Source organism: Zingiber officinale, chromosome 10A, assembly GCF_018446385.1.
Source record: "Zingiber officinale cultivar Zhangliang chromosome 10A, Zo_v1.1, whole genome shotgun sequence".
NCBI lineage: Eukaryota > Viridiplantae > Streptophyta > Magnoliopsida > Zingiberales > Zingiberaceae > Zingiber > Zingiber officinale.
The window spans coordinates 93697504-93708923 of NC_056004.1; the positions used below are offsets into that span (position 1 = coordinate 93697504).

At 38.7% G+C, this 11420-nt stretch overlaps 1 protein-coding gene across 7 annotated transcripts; it reads right to left on the bottom strand.

Moving 5' to 3' along the window:
* Window positions 1–552: 552 nt before the first annotated feature.
* Window positions 553–10855, bottom strand: LOC122027008. 7 transcript variants are annotated; one of them, XR_006124242.1, is made up of 6 exons: window positions 10482–10855; window positions 9413–9758; window positions 8149–9283; window positions 4215–7084; window positions 1356–1707; window positions 553–1259 (listed from the first exon to the last, which is right to left on the bottom strand). XR_006124242.1 is itself a non-coding variant. In XM_042585801.1 (5 exons), exons 2-5 carry the CDS (start codon window positions 9562–9564, stop codon window positions 4472–4474), a joined length of 3822 nt encoding a protein of 1273 aa, XP_042441735.1. In that variant the 5' UTR covers window positions 9565–9758; window positions 10482–10854; the 3' UTR covers window positions 4059–4471. The 7 variants fall into 7 exon arrangements, 3 of the variants coding, with proteins under 3 accessions (XP_042441735.1, XP_042441733.1, XP_042441734.1); XR_006124240.1 differs by having other exon boundaries at window positions 1356–1714; XR_006124241.1 differs by having other exon boundaries at window positions 1356–1636; window positions 4201–7084.
* Between the last annotated feature and the right edge of the window lie 565 nt (window positions 10856–11420).

An 11420-nucleotide genomic window follows, 5' to 3' on the forward strand; every position in this document is an offset into this window, starting at 1 on the left:
TCTTCCTCCTCGTGTTTGCTCTTTCTTGTGTGTCTTTATCTCGTTACTCCACATGATCTTTTTTTCTCTTCCACTTCTTTCGCATGAAAAGTTGAGAAGTATTGTCTCCCCTCTTTGTACAATAATAGTATCTTACAAATAAAATTATGTATAATAAATTTAATATGATCAATCTTTTTGGGATCCTATATTGATAGGAATTTTATACACCCAACTGTAAAATTTATCAAAATAAGGTCGCATTCATAATTTGATTTCTAAATATTCCATGCTTTTTACAAACACCTCTCTAAGGTAAATCATAGAAGATATTTTAGGTTAAAAATTATAAATGGGAAGATATTTTAATGATTTTTAAAAGAAAAATATCCTTTTTTACCGTATGGATAAATAAGGACGCGCTTTTTATTTTCTACAAAAATTTTCTGTTAGAGATGAAAATAAATTAAAAAAAAATCATTTTCAACTTACTTAAAAATTTGTTAATAATAACTAAAGTGAAATAAGGTATTTTTGATAATTATGCAAAACAACATATGAAAAAATAACTAATAACTTAATAACCTGTAATTTATTATGTTACTAATAATTATAATTACTTAAGTTTTAGTTGATCAAATTAATTTAAAACAACAGTTTGTAGCTAGTTAACTGAAGTTTGATCTTAATGACAAAATCTTCTTAGCATTTGGTTTCACTCCAAGCCATTTGTGATCTGTCGAAGAACAAGCTCTTCATCAGTTGCAAGCTCGTTCATAGCCCGCTCAAACTGCGCAACCAATTCAGGATCAAACACGACTCCTTCATCCTCCCTTTTGTCTCCCTGCTTTGAAAATTTTCCGAATTTAGGGGTGACATAAGGCTCTTGGCCGTCTCGTTGCGGCCATTCCTTCTGACTTCCCTTCTCCGCGAACTCAAAAGGAGGAACCTCAAGCACTGAGAGCTCCTTGGCCATAGCTTTTCTCTTTGAATCAATGTTTGTTGTGACTTCTTTCTCAATCGTCTTGTCGTTGTCTTCTTCTTCGTCGTCGTCTTCTGCTAGGCCAGCCAACAGATCCCAAGTATTGATGGTTTCGACATGGACAACCGCATTGCTCTCCACGGGCATGGTTGAGTTCTTCTCATGCTCCGCTCCATTTTTGTAGCTGACCAATTCTTCCAATCCCTTTGCAGGTCTCCTTTTTAATCTTCTCTCAACATCCTCTTGAAAGTGCCATGATCTAGCTAAAATCTTAGAAGCAGCACACCCCATTTCCTTTCTACTTCAGAAAATAAACAAAAACAAAAATCTTATAAGACTTTCAGAGTCAGAAAGAACTACATGAACATTCATGAAAAGGAGTAGTGTAGCATACCTGCTAAAAGGATTCATGAATGCACTCCTCCCTCATCTTCCAAGTAATGTTTGAGAGAGATTCAGCGCGAAAGGAACTAAAGTAGTCCATTGCGATCCCCACTCGGAAAGGATCTCATTCTTAAATCTTAAGAGAATTCAAAACCCTTGTGGTCCACACATGGAGACAAAGACAATGGCTCTTTTAATTATCCAAAGAATGGATTAGTTGAGGATTGAGTTCTGGGTTTGATTTTGCAGTTTAACTTCAAAACTCTCATTTGCCCTCGACCAAAGAGATTCCTGTTGCCTTTCTAAATTATCAATCCTTTTTTGGAGCAGTGACTTTAAAGAGTCAGCAAGAAACAGGGAAGCTGTTCTCTTTTAAGGACGCAGTAAAGGAGCTTTACCATCAAACAAGTGCACTTGGATGTGCAACACATGTACTTCGAGATTGATGAATTTAATTCAAATTCATCGAATTCAACCAATGACGAACTGGCATGTGTCCAAACATTTTACCCACACTCAAGAAAGAATAAAGAACGAGAACAAACTAGAATAAATGACAACAATCAAAAGGAGTCCTAACTTATGTAAATCATCAAAGGACGTCGTTTTTCAAAAATAAAAAATATAAAAAAATATAAAAAAATAATTCAAAAAGACCCCCCACCATGTGTTTTATCCTAAAATACCCTCTTACAATACTATTAGTAGTTAGTTGTAACTACTACAGCGTGTAGAAATTATTATGTGTAACACTTATATAATACTGTTGTAGTGTTATAGTAGCTAGAAATTATTACGTGTAACACTTATATAATACTGTTGTAGTGTTGTAGTAACTACGTTTCTACACGTTGTTTGTTTTCAAATGATTTTAACCAATTTAAAATATTTTTAATGAAGTTTAAATAATTTTAACTAAGTAGTAAAGAGTATTTTGATATAATAGTGTTTAGAATATATGATTTGGGGTTTAAGAGTATAGGTTTAAGATTTAATTACAAGTGATTTTGATTAATTTAAAGCGATTTTGATGAAGTTTTAAATAATTTTGACAACTTAGTAAAAAAATATTTTGATATAATAATGATTTGTGTATAGTAATTTTGATTAAAGTGAAATAATTAATTTCCGGCCATCCTAGCAACCTCCCATATCTCCGGCCACCCTCAACCGATCCAGCAGCGATCCTCAAGTGCCAAGCTCAAGATGGAGGTTCCAATTGTGCCCAACCTATCGTCCACCACCTGTCCTTTCGGTTCAGCAAAATTTCGGCCAGTTGGACGGAGCTCCAGCCACCCCATGGCCTCCCCCTGGATGGATCAGTCCTCGATCAGCAATGGCAACGACATTCTGTGGTTGGCTTCCCTCAAGTCGATTGATTTTCTACTTCCGGGAACACCGCTTCAATTGCCCCCCCCAGTCTCCCTCTGTCGACAGCACCGTCAACAAGAAGCTTCTCTACATTGTAGCAGCTAGTCGTAGCTACTACAATAGCATTGGAAGTAAGAAACAATGTTGTAACAGCTACTCAATAACTGTCGATAGCTACTACAACATGTAGCAGCCACTCGATAGCTGCTACAACAACGTTAGATAAGGGGTATTTTGGGAATAAAACATTTGATGGGGCGCCCTTTTGATTTTTTTTTTTTTTAAAGAGCATCCTTTTGATGATTTTTATAATTTAAGACACCCTTTTGATTTTTTTTCCATTTTAAAAAAGGAACGCTCTTTTGATGATTTGTATAATTTAAGACACCCTTTTGATTTTTGCCCTAGAATAAATATGCTGATAATAAGGACAAGAATTTAATTACTTTAAAATCTAATAAATAGAATAAATATGCTACTTTTATTATTCCTAAAATATTTAATATTGTATATTAAAATGTTGAGCTAGACTTGGCACATGGGTCATGCTTGACTAGGCACGTGTTGTGCCCCGTCGATCCTGATTCATGTGACAAAAGGTGATTCGCTCGCCCCCAGCGTCCCCGCCAACCCGTCCCTAGGCTAACACTGTGGAGGTAAATCACGGGAGGCTACTAGCCATTAGTACAGATGGTAAGACATGGGGGGAGGCATGCTCGCCGCCTATCCTGATTCATGCTTGTGTTAGGGCAAGCATGTGAGTCGTAGCCCCTCCCTTGAGTATGGACCACAATACGGGCCAAGCATGCAATGACATGATTCATTTCCATCTAGGGTAGGTCGCGAGTGACAATCCTAGTTACCAAAGTCAATGTTGCACCCATGTAACCTACTTGGACCACAAACACTTGACAGTTCAACCGAACTAAACATGACACTCCACTTGCTTCTACTAAACTTCTAGTAATTCAACTGAACTAAACATGACTCTCCACTCAACTTAGTTGATCTCTTCCTTCCCTATCTTCTCTAGCCAACTTTCTCAACCAAGGTTTAAACTATATCTAGCAATTTACCCATGTTGTTTAGAATCTTACTTTCTGTTGAGAGATCAATAAGAAGACTGCTTATCGATCTCAGAAATGAATTCAGCCAGTCGAAAGAGAATCTATATGGAGGATCAAGTCTAGATCTTAAAGAGCAGTTTAAAGCAAGAAATGAGTAAAAGACACCTTTAAATTAGAAAAATTATGGCTGATTTCTTTCTCTGTGATCTTTTGGATTTTATCTGCTGAACACTAAACACAAATGTTTTCAGTAGTTATCTAAAATAACAAGCATAGAAAGTAAGCAAAGCAAAGGAGACTGTCTGGTGTATTATAGCCATTTAGAACTTGTAATTAGGTGCATGGATTATGGAAAATATACATATTTCTTGAGCAAAGCTAAACCTTACAACTTTTGAGAAAGTAAAAAAGCTTTACCTCGGAAAGGATACTTTCAGAGCATCATGCTATGCCTACCAAAACTCGAAAATTAAGATCTTTGTCGGAAACATCCCTTTTAATACAATAGCTACTCCAGTATTGTTAAGAAAACCAGCATATTGAACGGGGTTCTTATTCTTGGATGCTAGGCAGTCATCTGTGCAACTTCCAGTGTCAACTGTCAGTATTGTGATCTGGTAATGAATAAGAGCGAATACCTGATCCTTGATGACAGGTTTCTGTTATCTGCCTCTTTGCACTATCAAGATCACCGCAGAATTGCAGGATAATAGAACGATGGGCCCATCCGACTTGATGCAGGTGCCTGGAAATTTGGATATGGAATAAGAGCACCTTGGCTTTGTGTGCTGAACCTTTGATTCATAAAACTAGCATTTGTCACTGGTTGAAAATTAGCAAATAAAGCTGAAGGTCTGCCTGAGACATTCCTATTCTGGCTTTCCAATGGAAAGCAAGCAAAGGGTCTTGGAGCTAAAGCACTCGGCCCATACGCACTAAGCAATGAAGTGTTTGTGGTATTCTTTAGGGAGCCTTTGAGTTCATTCTCATGCTGTGAACATCGGTCATCAATGACAATCACCTCATTCATCGCATAAGGAGAGCAAGAGCCATGCCTTTGGAATGGTGTCTGCTGCATGTGTTGATCTGGTTTTATGGTCCAAGCAGGATGAAGAGGAGCCCTGGCAGTGTTGCCCATTGCAATGGTAGGTAAATGTGGAAACACAGCAGGGTCGCCGGTTAATAAAGCATGATGAATGGCTTGCGAGCCAACCATAGGTTGATGGCAGTGATATGAACCATCTTGTTGCATGAGGTGGTTGATGGAAGCAAATCCAGTAGAAACAGAATTCACATACGGTGTATGGTCTGGAGCAATAGTTTGAGGATACATAAGTGGTTCGTTGTTTACAACTGTTAGGTTTTTACCCATCAATCGAAGTACCGGGTTAGAACTGGATTGGTTCAGTGACTGAGGTGATGGAGAACCTAAATCAGTGAATGATCCATAACTTCCAGAAAAATCAATCGAATTGTTGTAATTGGACTGCTGTGATGATTTGGATATACTATTACTCCTGGGACTCTGATATGTTTTAAAGGAGGAAGATATTCTTGGCCCAATAAACAAGTTTGAAACTCGATTTTCCTTAGTTGTCCTGGAAGTTTCATTATGGCTTGGTAACTGTAAATCTTTCGAAATGCTCTCCCTGCATGAACAGCAAAATGGCTTCTCATTCAAGCATTTCTTAGGTGTTGTTTCTGCTAGATCGTCCTTCCTGTGTTCTCTACTATTGAAATTTCTTTGTTCAGTATTCTCAGTGAGTCCAGCAGTATGAGATTCAAAACTCCTCATTGAGAGTTCAGGTTCTGGATCTTTCAATCTGGAGCCTTCATAAGGCATTAAGGAGACATAAGATCCTGCAGAAGTTGGTGATCCAGATTGGCCAGTGTCCAGGTGCAAATGCCTATGGTGATTTTCGGATGATATTAATGAAGTCATTGATGGGCTCTTAGAGGGCACCTTGAGTTCCATACCCCCGTGACTAGTTAGACAACCGATAGAATCTTGAGCAGATGTGGTTTCAGCTTGATAATTTTTTAGTAGAACTGCACAAGAGACTTCTACATCTTTGTCTACAGTGGCAACTTCCATTTGAATATCTTCATATTCAACATCTTCACAGGATACATCATTGCAAATGAATTCTTGCTGGCCAGATCTTTTCTCAAAGTTATCTACATGGACTTTGCCAACTGCATGCTGAGAAGAACATGATTTGTTTCTGAAACTAATTTCCAGTTTATCTGAGTTGACAAAATCATTGGAAACATGATCACCACCAGCTTCTCCTGGTGCTCCGTGACTCTGATCTTCTACTAGAGCATCTGAGTCTTCAACTTCAGTATTGTTGCACCAAGGTATTGCAGGGTGTATCAAATTATTTTGTTCTCGCTCTTCAACTGTCTTTGATAATCCTGGTCTCTCAGACTCTGTGTTATTGCCTCGGATTGGAAACTCATGGTTCATGATTTTTGATTCAGAACTAGTAAAATTATTCAGCGAACCAAATTCATGATTGTGTACTGCCCTATTTCTTCTCACAATCAAATTGTTGGTAGTTCCATGCACTCCATCATTAGGCAGTAAAAATGGTGGTCCTCTCTTGCAGGTTCTCAAAGCCGATCTGTGCTTACGGAACTTAAAGGTCTTAAGTGCCTTCTCATTTGCCTCACCTTTACTTCCTTCCAAATGGAAATACGGTCTCTTAACTAGGATTTCCTTTTTTGAAGTGAAAATAGCTTCTTCCTCCAACGGAGATTGTAACGTATTCAAACACTTGTTAGATTTTTTACAAATGCCCAGGTCAATCGCCACTGGTTTTTTTCCACTAGATAGGAACTTATCAGATGGCTTTGACGATTTGAGGAGACCAATAGTTGAACAAGCACCTCTCGAAGACCATTTGTGATTGGAAATAGGTACTTCTGAAGACTTCCCTTTCATATCATTTGTGAGGCGATTGTCATTATACAAGCAATCAACTCTCTTCATTTTCGGAGAACCAGTCAATACTTCTGATGACCTAAAGAATTTATTGGCTTCACTACTGACAGCTGAAGAATTCCATTGGTGATTCTCCGCCAAAATGCTCCTATGTACTAGTGTTGTGTTGTCCATGCTCTCACTTCTGCTTTTAGGAACATTTATCGGGATATCTGATTGTATAGAGCACGCCCAAGGTTTCGAAGTTGCAGGAGCAGTGCTCTCAACTTGTTTCTCAGTATGCAATGCAGATGGCTGAACAGGATCTTGCTGATGGACAGCAGATTGATCATCATCATCAAATGTGGCTGCAAACTGAGAACAACATAACCGAATTCATGTTATATAAAGACAATCATGAACATCAGAGGTAGTTTCTCTATAAATAAACTGAATAAGTAACAATTATAGATCATAATCTTAGGACAAAGGCAAGTTGCTAGAATAGAACAAAGTGGTCCTCGGTTATTAAAACAATATTGTGGAGAATTGAAAGAGCCAAAATTAGAACTCAATTAATGTTGATATTATATATGTATAAAAACTGTGATTAAAGTTCTGAAGCTAAAAGTAGCAGTCATACAACCATGAAATAGTATATTGGATTATATTTGAAGGGGAGTATACCCTTATTTAGAAGTTTATCCATTCCACTACAATTGAGGAATTGGGGAGGTTCATGATTGTCTTACAGGCCTTCCACAGTTATAGATTTTATGTAAAATAATATCATATAATTCTTTAATAAATTCAAGGTTCAATGACTGAATTTACCTTATGAGGATCCTATGTATTCTACTAGCTGTAGCACGGTGATATGGAAATCGATGGACATTATGGCTATCAAATGTGTGGTCTTTCTCATTTCCACCGCTTTATTAATGGGTGTTGGTTCATTTATTTTCCTTTCATCTCTTCAATGCATGAACTTGAAGCAGTACTTCCTTGATATATATGTGATTTTTCTTAACATTCCTTTACGTGAGTCCCGCTTTGACTTTGTATTTGCTTCAAAAATTTTGCTCCGATATCATGTATTCTTATGGTCCAAGTTGTGTCCTATTCACATTATTGTTTCATGCAGCTTCCTTTTCTTTTATCCTTCTTTCATCTTCTATTCGCTATTTATCCTTTCGCTTTGTCCAAATGTAAGTTCATTATCAGCTGGATGATAAACTTGTTTGAATCAAATGGTTAGAAGCTCTAGTATTCATGGATAATCCACCTTTGTATCTTAAGGGACTTTCTATTTCACACAGAATATGAAATTCTTAAAGATTTTGCCTATTGAAATTTGCATAACATTATTTCGGTGATGGTGAACACTAAAAATTCTCAAGTGAAATCACAAGTTATCATATGGAGCACAATAAAAGTACCTGAGTTTTAGACTGTTTGAATAACAGTTTCCTTTTTTGTGCCTTCATTTTAGTATCCTTCAAGTGTTTCAGTGCTAAATCCTTCTTCTTTCTTTGCAAAATACAATTTCCTGGTTCTGCAATTGCATTCTTCCACATATTAAGGTCGTCCGGTGCTGGTTCATTAAACTTCGACAAAATCCCAAGTTTCATACCTTTTGAGTCAACATAAACAGCACTGTCATTTCCATTCTCTAGACATTCAGTTGCAGACATCTTGGGTCTCTTGGTCTCATTGGCAACCCCACTGGTCGGTGTTGCCAGCAAAGCGAGCTCCACGGCCCAATTCGTACCATTTCTCCTATCAAGGTCTTCAAGAGTGGCACGAGGAGCTGTCGTGTAAATCTCGGTCATCAATCTCTTCTTCCTTTGTTTAGCTTTAATCTTTGGGACCTCGCCTGAAATGCCCTTCACATTTGAGTCCATGGAGAGACACTGGTCGATGTGCGCATTCAAAGTAGTGTTCGAACTGGATGAAAATGCTTTACAAACTGGACAAATCTTCGAAGCCATAGGATCCGAAACGGAACCGGAATTATCTAGTGTGTTGCCTTCCTTATTGATCTCGGAGATAACACCCAGCTTGACTTTCAATCTGCACTTCTTTTCAAGTGGCTTCTGTAGCTTCTCCAACTTCTGTCTAGGCACAAGAGAATCAAAATCCGGTGATGCTTCAGTGCTATCGGCTATGGAACAAATGAGTTCAGCATCATGGTCATGTTGAATCAGTTCATCTGAATTTGTTCCTTCATCCAGTGGAGATATTTCGGCCTCAGACGTCGACTCTATAGCTGGATCAGAAGAGTTTGAATCGAATTCCTTTAAAAGTAAAGGCGATTCTAATCTGATATCTGAAGTCTTCCAGATGATGGCACCAACATTTCTAGTCTCAATAGGATCGACTTCGGCTTCGGCTTCAGCTTCGACAATAAGTTGTTCTGACTTTCTCAAGCACTGGGATCTCACCAGATCAGGAGGTTCAAATGGTGGAAGTAGATTCTTGACACCATGCTTCATGCAAATTTGGAGGAACTGCTGCGAAAAAGGCCAACTAGTCTCGATGCAGCTACGCCGCCGCGATGCAAGAACATAATTCCTGAAAATAAGATCATGAGCTCCATCACCCTCCAGTGGAACATGAAGAAATCCTACTATATTTGGTGGTTCTACAAGGAAGAACATTCATAGTTTACACAAGAACAATGAATCAAGTTAAATTGCACACCTAATGGAAAATTGAGAGGTTGGATTTTCTTCAAGGTCTACTCTTTCTGCCTCTTCGAAGGCAATCGTTTCAGGAGCCTTCTCATGAGACTTCAGTGCTGCGAGATCTGAGGAACATGAAGGATCTGGAGGAGTTTCGATGGATGATAACATCTGCAGAAGCCCTCTTCAGCGTCCCTCCCTGAATCTTCAAACCCTACGAGCCCAAGAGCTTTGCTGCTACAGGGCCTTCTCTGATGATTGGCCTCCAGCATAACCAAGGGCATAAAAAAAGAAGAAGAAGAAAAAGCTTCAATCAGGCAAGAAGAAGCCCCAACTTTTTCCTCTCTCTACAATTGATTTGATGCCTGTGACATGATACGGCACAAAATCAAGCCAAAAATAAACAACAATAAGATCGACTGATCTTCTGTAGCATTATTTCATGTAGAGCTAAGCTAACATTGAATTAATTAGAAACTTAGGATTTTCCAGATGATCTTATATGCCAGTCACCTCTCGAGAACTATCATTTTATGTGAGCAAAGAGGGGAACAGAAGCGTGCTCAGAAAAGTTGTTGGCAAAAGTTAACTCTTCTGGATTACTAGGAAGATCAGCAAAAGAACAAAAAGGGTGAGGTGGGAAAAAACAGAAATTTGTTGCAAAGCCATCACATGAAATGATAAGGAGATTAGAAGAAGAAAAAAATCCATGGTGAATTTCTTCTCCGGGAGAGAAAAACCACACAGGTGTGAGGCTCCCAGCGGAGTTCATGGAGGAAGAAGAATGACATGGAAGCTCTATAGAACACTTGGCCTAAATCATGACCTTGGGAAAAAAAAAAAAAAGAAGAAGAAAAGGAAATACTATTTCCAGATTCTATCGCGGGTTGATTGAGACCCAGCGAGTGATAATCCCAAATCACAACCAGAGAGTAAAAGGAGGGAGATGATGAGAAGATTAGAGAGTGATCAGGAGAGTTTGAAGAAAAACCAACAAATACAGTGGCCACTCCACCGGAATCTACTACAAGTTCATCAAGGAGAACGCGAACCGAAGAAGAAGAAGATCGTACCAAAAAAAAACTTACTTTCTCATGGATCCTAAAGAACCAGACAGATCGAGCGAGTTTGAGAGGGGAAAGGAGGCAGCTTGCTATGCCATGAGTGGCGAGGAAGAGGAAGAGGAGGAGAAGAAGACGAGGAGGAGGAAAGCAGCTTCTCTTCTCTTCTCTTCTCTTCTCTTGTATGTGGATCTCTGGAAGAAATAGAAGATAAGAAGAAACCAGCACCCACTCAACTCATCCTCATCCCAGGCATCAGGTTCTCCACCAAAAGCAGGCTTGCAACAGCAACATCACAAAGAGAAAGGAGAGAGAAAAGAGAGAGAGAGGGGAACATGGAGGAGTTTACAGGGAGCTGTCCTATCCTACACCTACAATATTGCAACCTTTGTTTATCTTCTCCCTCTTTCATGATTGTGGATGAATTAAAGCGAGGGTAAACTTTTGACCCTCCTTTGCAGTAAAACTACAAGATGCCTCCTTTGCCTTTCTTTTCAGTCGCTGCTGCCAATGTCATCCATCGTCCAAATCTCTCTCTTTCTCTCTCTCGCTCGTCGAGCCAAAATTGCCCCTTCCTAGCTGCCCTCATCCATGACTTTTGCGATCTTCCCAATAAAAAAAGACGCAAATTTATCAAAGCACGCAAGAAAAATGCTCAGTAAATCCACCAACTTAAGATTAGATTTAGATTTAGATTTAGAAAAATTCTAGCAAGAACAGGAGTGGGTCCTCGGTGTCTCTTTGTACTGCACTAGCGAGAAGGTGATGGGGAATCATCGGCTTTTACGTAGTACCTCCATTAACAACACAAGTAGTCAGTATATTTCATTTTATGCTAAAGATCAGGTCAACTCTAGACTGCGCGAGGTGAGATCACTCCCACAATTACACTAATGTTCGGTTTATTAGGAAGTAAAAGAACTATACCGTAAAAATATATCCATAGATAAGGTGAAAGGAAAGAGG